The sequence below is a fragment of the Neolamprologus multifasciatus genome, chromosome 11, assembly GCF_963576455.1.
Source record: "Neolamprologus multifasciatus chromosome 11, fNeoMul1.2, whole genome shotgun sequence".
Lineage (NCBI taxonomy): Eukaryota > Metazoa > Chordata > Actinopteri > Cichliformes > Cichlidae > Neolamprologus > Neolamprologus multifasciatus.
Window position 1 is genome coordinate 23,610,953 of NC_140449.1, and position 23,832 is coordinate 23,634,784.

The 23,832-nt window shown below is 41.7% G+C and overlaps 1 protein-coding gene across 1 annotated transcript in view; it reads left to right on the top strand.

The window, feature by feature from the left end:
• The first annotated feature begins 15,059 nt into the window (after window positions 1–15,059).
• The window catches only part of erfl3 (Ets2 repressor factor like 3), a 63,488-nt gene continuing 54,715 nt past the window's right edge, over window positions 15,060–23,832 (top strand). Inside the window, exon 1 of the mRNA XM_085177678.1 lies at window positions 15,060–15,800. Coding sequence (XP_085033804.1) covers window positions 15,779–15,800 — 22 coding nt within the window. The 5' untranslated portion in view covers window positions 15,060–15,778. The remainder of the gene's footprint in view (window positions 15,801–23,832) is intronic.

The window sequence follows — 23,832 nt, forward strand, 5'->3', positions numbered from 1 at the left end:
TAGTGCCTTCTTCATTCCTTCATCATTACACTTTTATGAGCATTTGAACAAACAAACACATAAACTCCCTATAAGCTAATAGTGGGAACAACATGAGGGCCAACCGCCCCCTGATTGACACGTCACCCAGGGCTCCCGGTGCCCTGAGAATCCCTCTCACCTCCTCACAGCCTTACAGATGATGGCTTTTATTTTGTTCACTCGCTTCACTCCACAATATTCATACCGGTCTGTTCAAACGAAATCAATAAGCTGTTCTGACAGCCCCATCTGCTTAGAAAGACGATAAGAAAAAAAAAAACAAAAAAGAAGCCTGCCTTGAGTTTCGATTTTTTTTCTTTCTTTTTTGATTATTTGCTCAAAGGTGAAGTGAACCTTCACAGCCAGACAGGAAATACTGACTCATTTGTGGCTGTTCTGAATATTCCTGTGACAATGTTGGTGAAAAGGTTCAGGGGTACCATAGCATACCAGTTTTGATCTGTTAATGTATTCATCATATACTAGAGGATTACAACTACATTCCTAAAACCAGTCTTTGCAACCAGGGATCAGAGCACCAGGATCTCCACCCTCTGGCCACCACTCGGTCCACAACTGGTATGGAACTTAACCTCCAAGAATAAGCACCTTAAACTCCACGGCTATGGCTCAGCCGAAGTGGAGGAGTTTAAGTATCTTAGGGTCAGAGCAGGAGAATGGCAGACAGATTGGTTGTATGAATGCTTTACTGGCATGTTGTGATTAACAGAGCTGAATCTGAAAGCTAAGCTGTCATTTACAGGTTGATCTATGCTTCCACCCTCAGCTACATTCATGAGCTCTGGATAGTGACTCTAAAGAGCTGTCCTTTAGAGATAGGCTGAGGAGTTCACTCATTCTCAAAAGGAGGCATTGAAGGAGGTTCGGGTATTTTCAACCAGGAGAAGTCCACAAGGTAGATCCAGGACATGCTGGAGAGATTATATCTCTATATATCTCTCAGCTGGCTTGGGAACGCTTTGATACACTGCTTTTGATTACACTGCTTTTGATTACACTGCTAACCCTGCTACTTGTACCCAGATAAGAAAACAGATGGATGGATGGATGATTACAGCCTGCAAAGCTTTTAGATACAAGTTAAAGGTACATTAATAAAAATAAATTCAAGATCAGTGAAACAATAAAAACAAGACCAACCTAAGCCTAAATCTCCAGTTAGGCCCAAATCATCATACTGGCTCGAATACTTTTCTACTTAGCTCTTATGTCCTCATATGGAACCTATCCCTAACCTATCCTAGTGATTTATTCAAAGTGGGTGTGTCATGTTCTGTGCATCCACAGATAGATCTACATGGAAATTGCAAGAAATTGTGTAAGAAGTCCTTATTATCTGTAAATGTCAAATAGTACATTTTAATAAAGTTATATGTATGAACTTTATCAGACTTTTCACATATTGTTACTGTTTACAGGTGTCTCTGCCACTGTACCAATCAATCATGCTTAACATGTAAGCACCCTTTGAGCTAAATGCGAACAACATGCTGATATTTAACAGACCTGTAGTATCAACATGTCAGTGTTAACATTTGTTAATTACTCAAGGTTTAAACACAATGTACAGCTGAAGCAAATAGGAACGTCAACAGCATTGCAGTTTGTTACTCCAGAAACAAAGGTCATGTACAAATAGACAAATCTGGAAAAATCAGCAACCAGCAGGTTTTTATGTTATCGTGTGAAAAGCACCCATGTACAGGACACTGAGGCGGATTTAAATAAGTGAATAATGAGCCTTTATTCAGCTCACAAAGTCCAGAGTTTACAATAATACACAAACCAGGAATCCTAGCAAGTAAAAGTACAGTAAGATCTGGACAAAAGGAAAGACAAAGCCTTATACACACACAACAGGACACAGGACAGAAGACAGGCAATTAACGACAGGTGAAAACACGCAGGGAGGTGTGGTAGCTTATTTCTCACACAGAATTTATATATTTTTATTCATTTATTTTTGCTGTCGTCAAGTAAAATAAACTTTTTTTTTAATAATCATGTGTGCATGCAAAACATTGGTTCATGACCAAAAGGTCGACCACTTACATAGTTTTCAACGCGGGGTGTACAAAGTTTCCCTTCAGAGAGTCTAAATCAGGCCTTACTGACACAATTCAAAATTGTGAGATTATTATCCTTTACGTATGGCAAAAACATTAAATTTTCCAGTCAAGAATTCAACAAGCTTCTATATGGAGAAATCATAAAGGAGGGAAAAGTTAGGAAGTAAAACTAGAACTAGACCCAACAGGAAACTAGCCTACAAAGTAAAACAGGCAGTAACTCAAAGACAAACACTAACATGTGAAGGGTAGCCCTAAACGAGTAGTCAGTGACAAGGATACGCGGATGACACATGAAGGCGTAGGAGTCAAGAAGAAGAAGGACTAACAATATAATAACTGTAAAGTCACAAGACACAGAAGGATGAGAAAAAACTAGAACAGAAATAAAGGAACCAAAATTCAAAAAACACAAGAAGAACTGAAGCTCAGGGAAACTAGAGTTATAATAAAATCACAACAATAATCGAAAATTCACAATAATAATTTTAAAAAATGTAAAAGGGCACAAAATATATGTGTGGGCTTGACTATTTACAGTTCATCCTCTGGGATATGTGTTAAAATCTAATGGCAAACCATGTAGTGTTTGTGTGTTTTTTTAACAAAGCACGACTTTAAAAAACAGTAGAGCAAAATTGACGTTGAGCAAATGACAAACGAGGCAGCTATGACAATGAATAATGCTTCACATCAGCACTCGATACACCCGGGTTACTTGATATGACCTAGCGTAACCAGCGAGCCAAAAAAGGTTAATTGCACGAAGCTAATATAACAAGGTAGGCAATGTGAAAGACGGGTACAACAACTTCAAAGACTGCTTATAAAAGTTTAAATTTATTGTCATCTTTCTAAGCAAATGGAGTTATGTAAGGTCTTTTCTATCCACTAAAGAAGGCCACGAGAACCAGCTGGTGGAAACCTTGGACAAAGCTAGTGAGATGACCCTGAGTTCAGACTTTTATTAAACATCTAACACAATATGTCATGTTCTGCTGTCTCTATTCTTGAATGAGCCGTACTGCAAAAAAAAAGGAGGAAAAAAGAAAAAGACACAGCACACAGACCTCAGCAGCAGGCAGGGCAAAGATAATTAGCTGAGGGCTTACATGATGTAAAAACATGAACCGTCAGACCGCCTCAATACACAATAGCACACGTGGGTCAGAAAAAATGAATCAGCGCCACTGTATAACAGCAGCTCCCACACTGTGAATGAGCCCACAGCGCGGCACCTCCACAAAAGGACCTACAGTATAGCGACGCAAAAACAATCACACACACACACAAAGGCACGCACGTATGTGGAGAAATCCGACAAAGCAAAGGATGATGGTGATTATGACACATAGCTATGCCACCCACAGTGGTGCCTGTGCGAGGGCAGAGCACATCAAACTGAGCAAGTGTAACACATGCTCTGTGTCAGTCCTCCTCCCCTGCACTGGCATGTAATGTATGACACATAGCTGAACCACCTACAGGCCTGCTGTCTCCATGCCCAGCTGATGATGATGGTGATGATGGGAGGGGTACCAGCCAAGGGGACAGATTCTGCGTCAGAGAGAAGACGCGTTTTCGATTTGGTCAAAATGTTTTTGTTTTGGGGTTGCTTTTTTTTATTTTCAAAATATCTCCAAATGTCATTGTAGCGTGGAACCTCATTTGCTATTCCCACCCTGGTTAAACATGTGAATCCATGTTGGAATCAGACCTCTGGGTGTTACGTGGCAGCAGGGGCATCTGTCCTGGGCTGAGGGTTATTCTCTGTATGCGAGGAACGTGCGGTATTGGGTGGGCGAGAGGGGGCATTTCAGTGGCTGGTGGCCAAGTACTTCTAGGAGATCCAATGTGAGCGACCCCGGCTTAGCCCGGTGCGAGGATGTCTAATTGAGGATGTGAGATATGGGGGGGCACGGGGGAGCAGAGGGTGTTACTGGATCTGACCCAGACGTCTTCTACAAATACAGTACAAGCCCGACACACACACACACAAGCACACAAAACAGGGCGTGATCCAGAAACCTAATCTAATTCTGGTCTTGCTGTGACACACATGGATGGATGAGAGGGAGCAGGCAAGTCATTTGTAGTGTGTGGGGGGAGATGATGAAGAATGTAAAATAAACTGCCTTGTTCATTCATTCATTGCGCATATTTTTATTCACGTTATGCTGTTGTTATTATTGCCATCTGTCATTTATAGCTCTACTTTTAAAAAAGGTCATTGTGATTACCACTCCATCTGTTTGTGACAAACATACCTTGAGACCTGTGGAGAAACTGGCATGAAATCTTGTAAGCAGATTTAAGACAGAAACGTGGCTATTTTAAGGAATTTCTGAGTTTTTGTTGCTATCTTCTTTTGTCTTGAAACCACCAGCAGGCTTTCCATTTTAAAAAAGGTAACCTCCTCTCCATTTATCATAGTTACTTTGTACAATCTTGGTTATTACAACCAGCTTTCTTCTTGCACCTTTATCAAGACCAGTGTGTGCAATCGGGTGATTTTTTTTTATTACACCTTTATAAACTGCTATAGTTTCAAGTAACAGTTTTTAAATGTTTTACACAGATAGCTGGTCTAAAATAATTGCGGTAAAACATATATTTTAAAATTCATATCATTATTCTCCAGCCCAAAATTTCACTTCACAATGAAACAAAACAGACAAGTAGTAAAGGCTGGACCAAGCTGATGATGAGTTTTGTTAGCAGTTTAATGATGATTACTTTGTTTCTTGATAAAAAAAAAATTCTTTTAGCTTTTTGAAGGCAACCGAAACAAGATATAAGAACAAAAGTGATACATTATCACCCCTTAAGACAGTTGCCATGGAACCTTAACTTCTGGTATATGGGCTGCTTCTTATATTGCACTTTTATGCTCTACTTGAGAGCACTCAAAGTGCTTTATATAGCCAATATGTCTGTGAAGGTTCTCAGTCATCCAGGTCATCATAGTCTAACGAGCTTGGAAAGAAAAGTGCCTGGATTTCTTTAGGTTTCTTGAAGATGTTTCACCTTCTTCAGTTCTAAGAGCAATTGGTGGAGAGTCCCTGAATTTTGAACAGACAAAAACATGGATGTGCCATGGGCTCCCCTGTGTCACCTACTGTAGCCAACCTTTACATGGAGGAAGTGGAAAGAAAGGCTCTTGGCTCTTTTAAAGGGTACCTAGCCACTGGTACAGATATGTTGATGACAAATCATAAAGTTCACCAGGGAAGACATAAAGAATAGCAGTTTGTCATTCCTGGACTGTGTTGTATGCATTGAGGAGAATGGAAACCTCAACATTGAAGCCCACAGACACGGACCAGTAGGTACTCTTTGAACACTGTCCTCTGGAACACAAACTTAATCAGGATCCCACAACACCGGGCAGAAAATGTTCCATCTAAGCCAGAAGAGAAAAAGAGGGAACACACACGTTTTGAGAGCTACATCAACTTCTTTTGTAATTTGATATCTAATTGCTTCTTTTGTTACAGAAACCAAAAAGCACTAATCCATCATGCTAGAGTAAAAATATGATGACAGTCTCCTTGCAATTAGGAAAAGTCTGTGGCAACCACGACCTCTTGGCAAGTAGCTGTAGCCACCAACTGATCTGTTTGGGTTGACAAGCACATCTCATCTGGGTGACACATCTCTTTGTAACAGGGGACCCGACTGAGATGGTTTCCAGTCGTTTGTATTCTGGTTTAATTCCTGAGCACCTTTTTCACTTTGCAGCTAAATTGCTGTCTTGCAACAACTACGTCACTATCTGTGGAGGTCTGACTTCTATTGCAAATTCACGAGGTTCTGACTGCACTCTGAATGTAAGAAGTTATGGTGACTTTCTGTATATGAAGATGCCAACATATTTGTGATTTTCTCCATATTATCACAGACAGATTGAAAGTAAATACCAACTTGACCTATTTGATCATAAACCGATGGCAGACTGAGTCCATATTTTTTCCATTTTGGTGCAAAGCACCAAACTCGTTTTAAAGACAGCTACTGACTGCAAGTGGTCACAGATCAGGTCCTTGCCTAGAAAGCAACAATTATAAAGGCAACAATCCAGCAATGTCATTGCACGTGGTTGCAAAACGTGTCATGTGTCATGTGGTCTCTAGCTACTGCTTTCCCCAGTGTGACTGCAGCATTGGGCACCAAGAAATTTAAATGCAGCCCAGATTCTTTCATTTCAAGTTATTTCTGTGCCTCTTTTCCAAAGTAGCATCCTTGAAAAACAGTTTACAAGCCTTATCAGAGTTCAAGCTAGTAACAACCTTGCTAACGTGTTGACACATACCATGTTCTGGCTGAGGGGTGTTTTAAAATGGAAATTTGCATGAAAAGATGAAAGAGGATTTGAAGGGTTAATGAAGTTAAGCTAGTGGACATAAATTGATGCGCTACTCCATGGCTAGCGACATTAGGCTAATTTAAACAGGCACGGGTCTTGTAGTGGGGAAAGTTGCAGTAGTAGCTTTGGGGTGTAGGTATTATTATTGGGGCGTTAGTCTACGAGGTAAACCACCTGCAAGTGATCAGTTAGAAAAGATAAATGCTTGCATAAGCAAAAAGAAAACAGCTAAGACTGCAAACTGCCAGGGATGAACTCATTCACAACAAAGTTAGTGATTGATATGTTTCTGCCATCTGATTTGGTCAGTCAGAATCCATCAGCTATAATCTCCACAGTGAAATCTTAGATGTCCCAAGAGCAATTCATTTCTGAATCATTACAGTATTGTCTGGGACACCCTGAACCCAGAGGTTCTAGCGTAAACTGTGAGAAAACCTAAAGGTGTGCTACACGTGAACACATAAAGAAGCTGCACAGAGCCAAAATGACAAGTGAAATGTTTTTAGGACTGATGTGTTGGTGCACATAGTAGACTTTTAAATGGTCTGATACATCATCACATACATCATAACAAGCAGATTGGTTTGTGAAATCCTGTTTTAAAGCCAAGATGTCATCATTTTATCCTTGTTTCGATTATATTACCATATTTGGAGAGATGATCTAATACTAACTAGCTTAGTTGTTACAGTGCATCTTTAGACTGTATGGGTGAGGTGCACAGAAAAACAGATTCATAATACCAGATTATCTCAACAAAACTGAGCTTGAGCTGGAAGTGAAATTAACCACACAGCATAACTTGTTACTCGTAAGACAGTCGCATTAAAGTGCTCCAAAAGGGATCAGCTCCACAAAGTTGGTGAGACGTCATGTTGAGCCACTCTGAGCCCTCTAACAGACAGCCACCTCTGTCGCCACACCTCTCAGCTAAAACAACCACACCCTAATAATTAATAACTTTAAGCCTTGATACAGTTTAAACAGGTGAATTATAATCCCTCCTACTGATTACTGGGTTGACTTGCTTTATTTTGCCAGCCTCAGGTAGCCGAGGAGCTGCATTTCCCACTTAAGAGCTAATACGAAGCAATAATGCCAACTATTTGGAGAGGTGTTTCTTTCCTTCCTATGGTTGCATGTTTAATATTCACTGTCTTATTATTACTGATCCTGGAAAGTGGTTGCTGTCAGTCTGCTTTTTAGTGCTGAGCAGATTGCATGCAGCCCGTTCTGAGCGTTTTTGCTTAAAACACAGCTGAACAAAGAGCAGAGGAAGAACCACAACAGTCATGTTGCCCGCAGAGGAAAAACAAAACAAAACAGTGAGATGAAAATCAGCGTAAAGGTATAAAGTCATTACTTAACATTATTTTCCCTTCTCCAGCCCTAGTTAGCTGTAAAAGTGACAGCTAACTAGGACCAAGCCTTGGCAAAGGTCTGTCCTCCACTGAGTGTTTAATTGCTGCTCTTACAATAATGATTGCCTCTCATTCATGCAAATAAAGCATAACTGAATTCAACCGACGCAGAAAGAGGAACAAGATAGAAATGCACACTGAGCTGAAGTGTTTTAGGCAATCGCGCTGAGTGGAAACAGGTAATAAGACGGATGTAGCGGTGACATTGTGGCTATATGAAAATCAAAGTAAGGGGATGTGTGGAGTGAGCTTGCACTTTGGTTGCTGAGAGGTGGAGAGGAGTTAAAGGGGGGAAGAGGAAGCTCTGTGCTATGCCAATAGGAAGAGTTTGTTCCTCAGTGAGATACAGGAGACAGTGTCAACACACACGCTGTGCTCAATATAGCTACTGTCACACGGCCAGGCGTACCTCTCTCTCCTTCCCAGCCTGACACTTGCACCTTTCCTGCCTCGCTCACGTTCTTCTATCTCTTCCTCACACAAACAGGTTGCATTCTTTTTCCCCCCCTCCTCACTTTTCCTCAGTCCTCCCTCTGCCTCCCTGTCCATCAATGTCACTCCCCGGCACTAAATTAACTGATCCCTCTTCCTTTGCTTCCTTCTCCTCTCCCTCTCTCTATATATTACAGGCTTGACACCTTGCCAGACATTGGTTTAATATAACACACATTCTCTGTGCCTTCCACCCGCTCTCACATTACCCTCTCTTTCCAACTCCCACCGCCCCGCTTTCATATGGGCACTGGCCGCTTGCTTTTTCCATACTTTACCCACCGCAAAAGGAGCTTTTTGTTCTTGAATAGCTCTCTCATTGCCATGGTAATCCAACAGAAAGAGAGTGTGGTTTTTCTGTCTCGGGCCTCATGGATGAAAATAGTAAGTCACGATGGGTTTCTTTCAGTGGCCCTGAATCTCAAAACTCAGTCAGTGCAAATCTGAGTCTGAAGTTTAGAAATGAGTTTGCAGTGTGTTTATATAAATGTCATATTTTAACTGAAGCGGTTTCCCACACAAGTGTCCTTCTTTTTCATCATCTTCTTCTTCTTCCAGGTGGACCTCTTGCTGCTGGGTTAACCCTCCTTTTGATCCCCTTCTTCCTCTATTTCACTTGTCCTCCACTATCATCCTCCCCCTTCCTTCCTTCCCTCCCTTCTCCTCCTCCACTGCCTCACCACTCGCTGTGGTAATCCCATTACTCATGTGCGAATACCAGCTGGGGGAGAAAGGGAGGGAGAATGTGCACAGAGGATAACTGTGTAGGGGCCTCACATCCCAGTGAGACGGTTGGACACTGGGCGTTCTTTGAAACACTTGTTTAGAGAGGAGAAGGAAACATTGAGTGACACTGTAGATTGTTTCAGTTGAAATTAAACCTTTTAACTTGGACTTTTTTCTTTTTTTAAAAAAAAGAACTAGGTTTGGCTTATAGGTAGCCTAACCCAGCTCGTTAGGTTTTTCTGTTTGTTTTTGCATCTTATATTTTCTCTCTACATCTCTATTTACTTATCAAATGAAGATCAAATGCCTCCTTTTATAGGTCATAGAATAGGTGAAACAGATACAAAGATTAAAAGGGAGCGTCACAGGACTAATTTGACTTGGTGGTTAAGAGTATCAATGACAAAGCCTGGGGGGCATGCAAAAGTATCTGTAATGTTGCCGCTTATTCAAATGAAGACATTAGTGATCCAAAGCACTTCCAGGGGTATCAAATTGTTGTTTCGTATGTGTTTTTTTAAACAATGATCCTATCGCTGGTAAAGATGGTGAAAAACAGGGACAGAGGGAGTGATATCTGGCCGTCTCTCCCTGACTGTTGGACTGGTAAGCTCGAAAATAAACAAGTTCTTTGATGACAAAGAATCCATTGACTCCCTTATTCCGTCTCTCTCTCCCACTCCTTATTCTCCACAGCTTTGCTCTCTTTTCCTCTCTCTCTCTTTCTCTGGCCTTCTTTTGCTCGTGCTGTTTTGAATGGATGAAGTTGGTGGTGGGTGAGCGTGGTGTGTTTGCAAGTGAAGGGGCAGGAGGAAAGGAGAGGGAGGGGCATTAACCGCCACCCTGCTGCACTTGTTGTCCCCTCAGCTGCCGGCTTTTTCTTTCATCCGGTCTGCTCTCACCCACCCGTGCCTTTCAGACTAGCAACCCATCTTCCGTTTGCTTTTCACTGTCGCTCAAGTTAAACCTTTTTCACTTCAGTCAAGGTTGCTCCTTACTTGATGAGTTGAAGCAGATTTTTTTTTTTTTTAAATAAGAGTGAGTGGGTGGGGGGACTTTGCAGGTGTTCGAAGTTGATCATGTAAAATAATTTCTTGGAAATCAAGTCAAAGATAATTGTAGCATGGGTGTATGAAAAGAGAAAGTCAAAGAAGGAAAAGAGGAAGGAAGAAAAAAAATGTGTGCACTTGAATGTCTGAGTGTGTGTGTGTATGTGTGTATTGTTGCCTTTGTTCAAGTCACCAGTGGTATGAATCATCATCAACCAGCCTATGTAAATACTGCATTTCACCTCTGCTGGTTATTCAACGCCCCGTCCAGGAATTATAATCCTGCCTGGTTTCCACTGGTCGCTGAAATCAGGTTTTGCATGTACATACATTTTGTGTGTGTGTGTGTGTGTGTGTGTGTGTGTGTGTGTGTGTGCGTGTGTGTGTGTGTGTGTGTGTGTGTCTGTGTGTGTGTGTGTGTGTGTGTGTGTGTGTGTGTGTGTGTGTGTCTGCAGCACTGCCTGTGGTGGCACTGGTTAGTGGGCTACCACACCCATTGTCCACGGTAATTACACTGACTCAAGCCATCTGTGTTTTAGAGGCACAGACCAGAAGAAACCAGTGTGTGTGTCTGTGCGTGTGTGTTACTGCTGACTGGATGCCATGCTACTGTATGAAGCTACCAAACTGATGTCCAGTGAAAAAAGTGTGCTGTCACAACTGATGCACCATCCGTCTTCTGCATCAGTTGTGACCGTTTGATACAGATCTCAGGTGGGTCATCTGTCTTTACTTGGGAATTTGGGAAACTGGGATGGGATGCATCACTTCGGTCTGATGGGAGGTGCGGCGGGGTGGGTGTATAAGGGTGTGAATCTGGGGATGTTCACACCCACTCAACTTATGCATTCACATATACACAAATACTCCAGTGACAAAATCTCGGTTCTCCCTTTCATTCCCTCCGTCTTTCTTTCAGCGGAGCGTCTGTCTGTCATTCCGATTAGGAACGGGCAGAGTCACATAATGCTGTGAGAGGATGAAAAAAAAGGGCGGGATGGGAGATAGAGGGAGTTACGGATGATGCGGAACCAATAAGACAAGGCTCTTCTGTGATACACTCTGTTTGTCAAATTCACTCGCCACATTATAGCTGCGTCTAATCCAGTGGTTCCCAAACTTTTTGCTGCCATGCCCCACTTCAGAAGCCAAAACGTTTCAAACCCTGAATTTTTTTTGAATTTTATATTTCTGTAAGTTGGATTTCAGTAAAAGAAAATTAATAAAAAAGCATCAGTAAAGTTTGTTTTTCTTTTTCGTGCAAAAATCAGATTCATTCAACTTAGTTTAATACACATACATGTATATTTTGGCCCTAGTTATCAACAGCTGCACATGTGGGAAATCACCTTCCTCTAAACTGTAAAGCAAAAGCTTCTGAACACCTTAATATTGCCTCATTTTACTTTAGCTTACAGACAGAATAGATAGTTTCCAATCTAAATTTAGAACTGATGGAACATTTTTATACGTTCACATCAAACAAGTTACAGAAGATTTATATTTTTATAGCACCGCCTCTGTTGCGTTTACATTCAAAAGCTAAAAAGGAAATGAGGAGACGAAGACTGACTAGTGGCCTAACTGATGAGACAAAAGGACACCTGGCTGTTTTTAACCCAGGTCTCTGAAATCTTTACTTTCTTAAAAATATGCCGCAATATTCAGACATCTTTACTTTGAGCTCTTTACTTCTGTGCAAAAATATATAAATATAATATATGCACTAATTGGAGCAGATATTCTCAAGTTATTTAGGATGTTGGTTCTGAAATATTGAAAGTTCCATTAATTAGCAAGCTCTCACATCACAATTAGGCTTTTAATTATAACAGTTTAAGGACGAATGAACTGTAAAAGTCCACCATCTGTTTAAAAAGTAATTAAAAGAAGAAGAAGTAAAACAACAACAACAACAAAAAGACAATAGAAGCATAAAGTAGAGGACAAATACACTGCCAGCTAATTGTGCCTAATTGCAATATATAACAAGCTCTTTATACTGAAAATACAAGTTTCTTTACTTAGTTTTCACAAGTCTGTCAACCTTGTAGCTATAGCAGTGACCTGTGGAGAAAAGGTGAGAGGTGGTGTGAGGGAAGGGAAAAGAGACGGAGGCACGGAGAGGTGGCTGATGATGGAGAAGGACGAGGAGGAGGAGGAAGAGAAGAGGTGTGAGCGTGCGGGAGGGCAGATGGGCACATGTATGGATGGGTGGTAAAAGACAACAGAACAATGCAAAGAGACAATCGGGGGAGAGAAATGAGGAGAGGTGGATGAAGAGCCAGCGTGAGGGAGGAGGAGGTTGAGGAGGAGGAAGCGGGTAGGAGAGAGAGAGAGGGTGCTGAGTGAAGCGCCGTGTTTATCAGTGCTCAGAATGTACTGTGCTGTCGGTAAATGTCATCTCCTGTGCTTGAGTTACAATAGTCACAGACAGAGGCACACGTGGATAAGCGTACGCAGGAATATCAAACAGCAGAAGCCATTTGTCCACACGGCGTTAAATCGCTCTTACTCGACTGTCAGATTTTCTTGTCTCCCATCAGATCTTCAGCTTTTTCCCTCATCTCCCTCTGTGTGAAGAGCCTCGGAGAGACGCTGAAGCGCTCTTCACCTAACCCAGACATGCAGACATCTGAAAATGCAGAACAATTGATATATATGTGCTGGAGGCAAGTCAAAATAGATGGCAGCAACAAACAGAGGAAAAGGGCAATGGTGCAACACTTGTTCCCAGCTGATTGCACTATTGTCAGCTGCACTGTGAGAAAAAGTCACACAGGTCTCTCCTGTGGTCTTCCTGCTTCTGAAGAAGACAGGGCAGGATGGGAAGAAGGTTCAGTGCCCAGTTTAATGGCTTTCTTTTAGTCCAGTTCCTTATCAGGCACAGCAGGCTTGGTTTCCTGAGCCTGTCAGAGAATGGCCAGCAAAGGGAGGAGAAATCCTGTTTGTAAATCACACCACAGGGACTTTGTTACCATCAGGGGACTGTTTACTTTGTTTTACTACCACTGTCTTATCCTGTTGACAAGGCAGTGCAGTGCTGTGTATCGCTGATGTAACAGTGCGGTCAAAAGAAGAAGAAAAAAAGGGGAAAAAAAGCACAAAAACATGCTCTTTAAACCTCCATCCTGTACACCAGGTGCTAGTGTGCAAAAAGGCAAAAAAGAAAAGAAAAAAAAGAAAAACGGAGATGCACTTCACCTCCCATGTGTGACGCCTCACCCATTACCGGCACAACATGACAGCTTCATATCAGCAGAGGAGGAAGCAGTGTACGAGTTAATAGGGGCACGACACCTGTCCACTCAGTTAAACAGGTCACTCTGTACATCCAATCAAGACCTTACAAATGGCCAGATGTCTCTGTGCTGTCAGGTGTCTGATATGCACACATAGCACTCCTTTGGTCACTGTGTGTGTGTGTGTTTGATGGTGGGTTAAACTGTTTATTGGCTGCAGTTAAAAAAAAAAAAGAGAGTAGCACAAGAGGATTCAAGTTTATTTCTCAAAGTAACCACAAGTTTTGTTTTTGCAGAAAACTGAAAAAAAAAATGTTAAAAGAGGGTTTTTTTTCAGTCTGTTCCAAAACTGAAAACAGCAGTGGTCTCACTGTCCTGTTAATAAGAAACAAGTCAAAGAAACAGCACACACTAAACATACCTAATAAAGCTTCAACACAAATGGGGATTGGCATATTTTACGAATGTGGTACATGCTAACCAAAAGAAACAAGGTGGCATTACTAATGAGAAATATAAAGAAACCGATGCAATGGAAAACTGTTAGAAAACAGACAACGTGTGGGTGAAAGTGGGGATAAGTGAAAAGTCTGGCAAACTTTTTTACTAGAGAGAGGCATGTTTTATATGTATATACTTTAAGAAGGCAACAGTGGTGTGGTGGTTAGAGCCACCTGGTTCCAGCCTTCTGGTTGGAGTTTGCATTGGTTCTCTACTCTAATGCATTGTTGGTTTCCTCCCACAGTGAAGAAGTAACTTGTGTGTGGCTACTTGTGCTACCTGTCCAGTGTGTACCCTGTGGCAACTGGGATAGGCTCCAAACCCCACCCACCCTGGGAGATGGATGGCTATATACTCAAAATTTTGTGGAACACAGAGCAACACCTTCATAAAGCTTCCATCTTTTGTATGCCTTTTTAATTACCTGTGTATAATACTCGTTTCAATTATGCAAACCTTTCCCCTCAATTAAATGTTCTTGTAGATATAATCTACTATATTAATGCCTCACAAAACTTTTTGTCACACCATCAGTAAATAAACTTAGTTATCTTAAATTTAAAAAAAAAAGTAAAATTGCACACAAGAATGAACTGAATTGAAACGAAAATACAAATACAGATAAACTAAATATAATACAATAAGGAGCTTAATAGGTGGAAATGTAACCACAAGAAGTACAGGTATTGTGCTATGAGGAGGTGAAAAGTAGTGACTGATTTATCTTATAGATAGGCTGTATTCTCCATGGAAGTAATAATAAGCAGATGAGATTCGAGTGTGTCTGTACATAACTTGTTTTTGCTGTATTTTTCTGAATATGTTAGCCACCGCTGATTTAAAATTTGTTTCACTTCGTAAAACATGCGAAAAAAGATGAGTATATGCCCCCTGATGTCAGTATTAATCACTAACTGACGTTTTCTTGTTGTTTTTCTACTTTAATAAGTGTGACTATCCTCATAGGAAGAGGCCTAATTGATACCTGACTGACGTAAATGAACGCTGCGAGTCGAGCCGCTCTCGCGCCTCTCTCTATCCGCACGATTCGACGTGAAGTCACCACGGCAGCGGCGCGCTGTAACGGTCTCCCAGGCAACGCCGCGTGCTGCAGTGACGCCAGCCCGGGTCCCGGCTCGTGGTGAGTGGGGGCGTGACTCGCCACGTTTGCCCCCCCTCCCCTCCCTCCTCGTCCCCCGTCAGTGTGGGCGGGCCCAGCTAAAGAAGAGAACGAGCGAAACACGACACTCCGAGGACGGAGAGAGGCACGGGGGGAGGAGAGAGTGAGCTCCGAGTGGTGCGAGAGTGAGTGGAAGACTGAAAAAGTCCGTGAAGAAAGAGAGGTTCCTTTTTAACGTTAATTTCTGTCAGAGAAGTAAGGCGGGTTCGCGGCGGAGAGATGTCAAACAGCGACGAAGATGCGGTTGAGACGGAGTAAACAGCTACTGGACAGTTAGCGAAAGAAGTTGTTGGAAGAGAAGAGAACGACACTTTTCGCCTGGCTCGAGTCGGGACGGTTGACCGTCTTTCTTGAGCAGATTTGAGGCTGCAAGTTACGGGACGAGAGGACCGACGAGGTGCGGGCATAAAGCGAGTCCTACTTGTGAGATAGCTGGTTTAGGACCGCACCGAGAGATAGAGGTTGGGGGGGAGAGAGTGCCCGGCGGCGGCTTAACGAATAGAGAGAGCCGCTGGAGCTGAAGCTGTAAAAGTTTGCCTCGTATCTTCAACGAGTTCTTCACGAGATTGGAAAGCAGAGCGGGAGGAAGAGGCCGAAAGACTGACTTTTCTTTCCACAAGCAGCTTTGTGGAATTTTCCCAGTTCAGCAAACTTTAGCTGTCCTGCCGAAGAGCTAAAGCGGAAAGAATGAAAACACCTGGAGATACTGGTAAGCTTTCGCCTCTCCCCCTATTACGGTTATTTTTTTTATTTCTTTTTTTACTTCCAGAGGCTGTAGTCTGCAAAGCTCCACAGTAACTACCGGCACATAGCTGATTGACTAACAAGGCAAGACAGTTAACCACCCGCTTCCAGCCTGAAAGCCACAAATGAAAACCTGTTGATTTGACTCGTTTCTCACGAGCGGCGCAGCAGCCAGTGGTTTCGCTTTATAAGTAATAGCAATCTGGTCCAGGTTAGTACTGTACTCCAGTTTTAAGAGGAAGTGGTTAAACTACTGTACAGTGGTGAAAGCGACATCCTCCGTGTCACCCAGACAACCTGATTTCTCCATCCAGAAACTTTCAGAGAGCTCAGTAAAAATCCCAGAAGCACAATCTCTACGAGATGATGAGGGAGCAGTGTTCAGGTGATTGGATGAAGGCAGGTATGCTCGTAGCAACGTGATATTAACTCAGTAAGGAGCATTGTCGGGTCTGTCACGGTGTTTGAAGTGAGGAGTGTGTGTGTTGGGGGGGATTCCCAGCAGTCAGCTGAGGTCTGTATGGGTGTCTGTTTGTCTAATTCCTGAAATGCTTGCATAAGTTTGTTCTTGTTGCTCCCTTTCTCTATTGAAGCCAGTGAATTTTTTTTTCTCTGCACAAAAGAGGAAGTGGAAGTACACTCGTGTGCCATCTATGCATTTTATTATTTGAGGGCTAGCCATAAAATGTGTGCCTTAAACTATTCTTTCTCCAAGTCACAAAGCTACTTATTTGTTTCAGCAAAAGTGAAGAGATTTGAGGTTCAAGCGAGAGTGGATAACATCTGAAAGTATATCTCAGTCAATTATACTGCAGTGTTTAGCGTTTTGCACGATTTTTATCTTAGTATTGTTATGCTTAAATCAAAATGCCCGCACCAAATAGACTGAAAAGACAGAAATAACAAGGAACTAGAGCCTGAGTAGTCTCATAACTTACAAATAGTAAGCAAATAATCTGATGCCTTGTCCAAGCTTTAGAAACAAACACTTATTATTAAATAATTTTAATAATAAGCGTGTATCTGCATCTTTAATAAGTGTGCTCTGCTGCCAGAACAATGTGGTGACTTTCTAAGCATTTGGCGTGGGGGCATGTCAAGCAGTGCAGGACACTTCACACTCGGGACCCCTTCCCCCACCATCAGCCCCTTTACCCTCTACATTCCTACACACACACACACACATTCACTCAAAAACACACACTCCCTGCAGCAGCCTGAGTAGGCTGCCGTGACATCACACCACATCCCACCACAAGTAGCCCATTTATGACAAGGAAATGCATGCTTGTGTGGCAGCAGATAGCCTGAGCACATGTGGGAAGGCAGTAAAAATTGATTGGGTTTAGGTTATAGGTTTGATGTATGCTGCTTGTGTGTGTTTGTGTTTGCTATCTGTTCAGCAAAAGGTTAACTGTGGCTCTTTTACATGACATGATCCAAAGCATACACAGACATCCCACCAGTGTTATTTTGCATTTGAGTGCACCGATGGTGAGGCAGTCTGTAAATGACCACTCATATTTTCTTAATTTTGTTAACATTTTGAGCAAATATCTGTGTTTTGTTTTGTTGTTTTTTTGCTTTAGGAGGTTTGCTGCACATGTAAACATTACTGTTGTGCATGTAGTTAAGGCAAACTGTCTGTGTTACCTTACATAACAGAAGTCTGTGCATTTTACTCCAGTTTTTTTTTAACCTATATGATAAACAACAGATTTCTTTAAGCTTGAGGAAATAAAAAAAAAGAATCGTTATTTAAATAGAATAATGTTCCTAAGGTGAAAAATCAAAAGACTACAATTTCTTTTTCATAATAAGCTCAACATTAAGGTTTTGCATTGCTTAAAATTTGAAAAAGTTGTCTGTTCCTCATGAGATTCATCACAGATTTCACAAATTTGATTAATACTGCTGATTAATCATTTCAGCCGTAGTTTATAATTATATGCACGTCATCTCAAAGTCATTATGTAACAGCAAATCTGATCCTATAACAGCACCTTTAAATAGTTGAATTATTGAACTGGCTAATCTGTGCCGCTCTCTTGATCTGTCTGATCTCCTGTTGTTGCTGCCGTTCGTAATCGGCGCTTTAACCCTTAACTCTTTTGTTGGATGTGGAAGGAGCCGACAGCAGTCCGTGGGTAATGTGTGGGATGAAAAATGTAATCATTCATTCCTGGGACTGTTTGATGTGGGATTTATGTCCCATATGATAAGTTCTGCCTCTGTAGAGCTTACGTCCTTTTCTCTCCAGCACTTCCTTTACGCTTTTGTTTTCTACGCCCACTTTATTAAGCTGAATACATGATAGGATTACTGTTTTGGAAAGTATCCCCATTTAATCACAATCACTGCTGTTTACCTGGTCTTTGTTAGTGCTTGATGTAGTCTGGGGGGATTGGTTGCAAGCATTCCGAGTATTCTTCAGGTTGCATTAGTCAGCAGTGAGGTGGTATGTACACACATCATTAATCTATCTTTGTGTGTCCCTTGGAGGGTGTGCTAATGATTGATTAAGCTTGGGTGATAAGAGCTTACAGAAACACAATAATAACTCCCTAATATGTTATCTGCACACTCACCACATAATCTGAACTCTAGCTTTTGTATCTCACCTGTTTTCCTCCACTTTTGAGCCACTATCATTCGTTTCCCTCTCTGATGTGATAAGGACTGGTTTGTGTCCTTGTGTGACAGGATTGCATAGTGGGACCCTTGGCTCTGGAGTGGCCATTGTGCGTGTGTGTATGTGTGAGTGGAGTGTGGGACAATGGTGGGAGTGGGGCAGGGCCTGAGAGTGATTGTGTGTGGACTTGTGGGGCTGGAGACCTCTCTTTATGATAATAATGGTGGGGAGCAGCTCATAGTTTGGAGGTGCTTTTGACACACGAAGAGACCGCACTTCAGCATGCCTGTGAAATGTCTGTGTGTGTGAGAGAAAAGTGAAGTAAATTTGGACATTTTGACCTGTTTGTCACTAGTTTTAAATGTGACTGTTTTATTCTTCTCCTTGTTTCCCTGGAGTTTGATATGGCAGGGCTGGAGACAAAAGGGCTGTTTGTGACCAATGATTTGAGAGTGGATATTTCGCCATTCCTCCCTGTGTGGGTTCACATGTGTGATTGCTAGCATATGCTTTTCAATCTCAACTACCGCTGTGATGATAAGCACAGCGATTAGCCTTATCTGTGAAAACTCCCTTGCAGTGCTGACCACAGCAAAACCACTACCTCCTACTATCCAGTACAGTTTTACAGCCTGCTTTATGGGACTGAGCCCTACTGTGATCAGACTCAGGAAGCATACTTTCCAAAGGTGTCGTATCATTGTAATTGTTCATGTGAAAAGCTTGTAAATCTGCAGAGAATTGACTTTGATTGTGTGAACTTACAACTTCTTAGAAATAGTTTAGTAACTATTAATCCAAAGTTAGTAAAACAATAGTGGACCAAAATTTTATGCAGCCCTTAATGTATCTGTGCAGCACAAGAAATGAACAGAAATACATTTCACTGTGTGTTATACTTGTATAACTATGCATGTGACAAATAAAGAACCTTGAACCTTGAAAAAAAAATTAAAAAAGAAGTCTTTAGAAAATATAAATAAATAAATAACTTGACCTATATTTTATGCTTTCAAAACTAACTTCAGTAAAATAAAAATAAACTGGAAGTGTCTGCAGTTTCATTCTTTATCTGTGTGGTCAAATTTGTCAACCCAAGAAGAATCAGGAAGCTTTGGTTTGTGTGTTTATTGAGACACCGATGTTACATATATTGTAACACTTACTCTGAACTTCTGACAAATAACACTTTCATTGTAATCCATTTGCCAAAGCTGGGATCGATACCTATTTTCAGGTCCACATGCTCCTTTAGTTCCGAGCAAACACTGAGGTGCCACAGAGAGTTAAATATGCTTTCAAAGTGCGGCTCAAATGTCATCATATGGCAGGAGAAAGATGAAGAAAAGTTGGCAAAACCTCAGCCCACAAAACGTGTAAACAGACCCATCCATAACATGAGGTTAGTCATTAAATATGCCGCCTCATGGTTGGCATACTTCTCTCTGTATGAAAAAGTGTTCATCCCAAGCTTAATGTATTGCTTATATTGCTTATTTTACAATCAGTAATAGGTTGATTTTCTAAGCAAGATGTTTCTAATGCACTTGCAGCTTCTTCTGTGTCACACTCTTTTTTTATTGTAAAAGTTTTAATATCATGCTTTGTAGTTGACAAATGACTTCTGGTGTGTGTGTGCTGCGTGCGCGGGGGTGGGGGGGGGGTGGGGGGTCGTCTTCAAATGTCTGTATTTAGCCAGGAATTTCACCAAAGGGAACAATGTGCTCAGCCAGTCGACACTAATGGACCTCCCCATCATTAGTCCTGTGCCGCCCTTGACCGGGGAGACCAGAGGGAGACAGCAGCCAACAAGGCTGCATTACCCTTGATAGTTCGAACGCCTCTGACCGCTGTCCAGCACCGCTCTCAACACAGTTACCCCCGTGCCCACCCACCCCCGCCTCAGAGACCCACACATTAACCTCTAATCTGACCATCTAGTCCTGTACTGTGCGGAGGAGGACAGAGCAAATCCACAAAGGCACTACATACCCTGGGCACCATTTGTTTCAGATCTTATGTTTGGGTATGCAGTTAAATGTATTTTTAAGTGCTTGCATAAAGTGGGCTTAATTTAATCAAGCATAAAACACATTTTTTGTTTGTCAAACAGTCAGAAATCACAAGAAGATCCATAGATATCTTTTAAGATAGGTAACACAGTGTTTTTTGCCTTGAGATTATATATACCAATCACTTACGTGCTTTGTCAGCACCCCCACTCAAAAGACCCATTTTGAACCAGGAGAAAACCCAAAACAGTTTATTTTATTGTACAGATTCTAACAGATTACACATTCTGTGCAATATTTTACCCCTGTGAATTTTTTACACCCTCCTTAATTGCACCTTTATAAATATGGTAATCTAGTATTCTAATATTTCATATCTTTTGTAAGTGTTGCTATTTTGTTTTAGTGGCACAATAAAAAGAAAACTTCTTGCATCTTGGTTTCACTCTTAAAGAACTTTAAGTTTATATAGAAAACCCCTGCAACTTAAGTAAGCGTGTCTTCAGGCCGTGTGCGTTTGTCTGCAGTAGCAATCTGAGCCTAGTTTTACTACGAGATCACTGGCTGGGGTCACTGTATGACCCTGGTATTGGCTTTATTGGTTATTGGTCAGAGGTGGTAATGGGGTGGGTCTGCATGTCTGAATGGGATGAACTGTTGACAGATAAGTGTAACACTTTTGAAGAACATGTGTGTAACATACACAAACACTCGTACTCGCTGCTGCTTTTTATGGGAATTCTTGGACCTCCCACATTCCTGCTTAGAAGGTTAATAGTTGCCGGCTGTGTTGCATTACACACGAGGGGAAAACACAACACTTACTATCTCTTCAAGCTTCTCCTGAACACAGTGATGATGATGTAGAGATATTTTCAGTGCCTCATAAGGATACTATGTGTCTGTTATTCTATGAGAGTAGTTGTACTCTATTTTAAAGCTAGCTGCAGATCCACACACACATACACACAGACAAGGGTCCCTTTTCAAATGGGTATCAAAATACATGTTGAGAATGCAGAGGGGTGTGTTGGTGTGCATGGGTTGACCTGCACTGTTCAGCAGCTGCCTGCGTTTGTGCATGCATGTGCATTGTAATGTAATACGGGGAGTTTACGGAGCTGTGGAGGTGACTCGGTGCGAGGTACAGAATGGCATGTTGTTGTAGAAGAATATGAAGTGTGTACATGAAGGTTTCTGGGTGGCCAGCTCAGTAAAGGTATTACTTGTTGAACAAAGCTTGTACAGCGGCACTTGTGGGTGTATGTAACGGCTTTTTGGTGACGGCGGTGCCATTGAAACTGAGCCGAGTCTGATGCCATACACACACACACACACACGCCTGTGTGAAAACCAGGTAACTCTATTCCTCTGATCCTTCCAGATGAGAGGTTTTATTTTGGATCCTCACGATACAATGACCTGTCCTTTAAGTTTGAGCCTGTATTGTCACCTCTCCGCTGGTTGGAGTATAATCAGGGTGTAAGGTGTCAACACTGTGACAGCACTTAGTCAGTTAGCTACCTCTTCCTTCATCCATTACCTCCTCTAACCACACCACAACTGCCTGGCCTGCTGCACACATACATTAACACAGAGTAGTTTGTTGCAATCATCTGTTGACAGAGCTGCACCCATTGGTTGCTGTTTTTGTTGGGCTCGGCCTCAGGGGTGTTGTAATCTATACTGGTAATCTAGATTAACCCCAATAACAGTGGTTCTGCTGGGGGCATCTTGACATAAAGGGGTCAGCGCACAATGTAATTTTCATACCAAGCGGGTTCATAACAACAGGACAGCTTTAAAACAATCAGAACTACAGTATGTGGAATTCATGCAGTATGTGGGTCTTGCATGTAAGGTAAATGTGTTTATTCAAACAGTTATGTATGTGTTCAGCAACTTTTAACTGTATGGTAAAGTATGTATAATAATATGCTGTTTTTTAACCTCTGTTTTTCATCATGTAGAATAATGCCAATTTGTAGGTCTAGACTGCATCTGACATATGTGCGAGAACTCTGTCTTTTTAGCGTTTCAGTCACAGAAGCATAAAAACTTAAAGTGATATATCTGGCTACAGTTGAACTCTAGAGGTGTGTGTGTTTGTGTGCCATCTTCACAGATGCATTGAAGCCCATTTTCTAAATCTAAGTACTACTGCAGAACTGTGCTTGTTCATATGGCTGTCAGCCCGTCTTATTATACACCTTGCTTGTTTTCAACTTCCCATCATGCAGAGAGAGAGAGAGGAAGAGTTAGTACCGGCGACATTGTGACATCTTAGAAGTAATAGGTAGCTGTTACTTCTAAGCTGGTGTTATACATTAATAAAATAACCAACTAGTATTTTTGGTTCTGACTAGTCTAGCCCTCTGTCCACACCCCCTTTGGGATTGGACACTAAACAGTTTTCTAACCTGCTGATACATAGTGCAGTCTCCCACCTGAGTACCTGCACATATGTCATGTTATTATAGCTATAAAATGAGTTCGACAAAACCTTTAACCCGCCCCTAGTTCTTGTCAATACCCTGATCTTAAAACCCTAAGTCATCATCAGTGATAACCACAACCCCCAGCCCCATCCCCAACCTTTAGAGAAGAGTATAAATAAAGAAGAGAATAAAGGACCTTTTTTTAAAGGAATTAGTATAAATAATTTTTGATTCATGCCATTTAGACTGATTGTTCCTTTTGTTTCCTGATTTTAAAGACTTTTTTTTATCAGCTTTCTGAAGCCAAAAAAATATTTTAACAGCAGAGGGTTGAAATCATCAACGTGTCATATCCGACTGTCCCTGCGTGAGAACAGTGCCAAGTAACTGTCTGGTGTATTCACAGTGAGGAAGTGGGCACCATGGTTCCTGCCTCCTGCACGCTCTAACCAGGCAGCAACTTTGCCCAAACCAGAGTATTTCCAGTAGTGAGAAATAGGGGTGGGTTTTTATAATCGATTTATCGATTAAAATCGATTCTGGCTTGGATAACGTAAAATCGATTCATTAAAATCCTGAATCGATTTTTTAATATAAATTTATTTTGCCCGAAATGCCAGAATCTCTGGTGAAATCTCACAAAATTTCAACAACCACCAAACAGCTAAGACAGTAAATGAGAGCAGGAACATGGATTCTGCACAAAGACTTAAACACACAGCCCAACCGCGGATCAGAATCAGTGAGATGTTGCCTTTCTCACGGTCGGGGCTGAAAGCCAACAGCCCGCTGATTCTGATCTGTCGGCGGGTCCGCGCTTTGTGTTCACGCCCTTTATGCGCTGATTCTAAAGCTGTTAGTTTTATCTCTCTCCAAATAATATTGACCGAACCAGCAGCAAAAGAAGATCCAAAC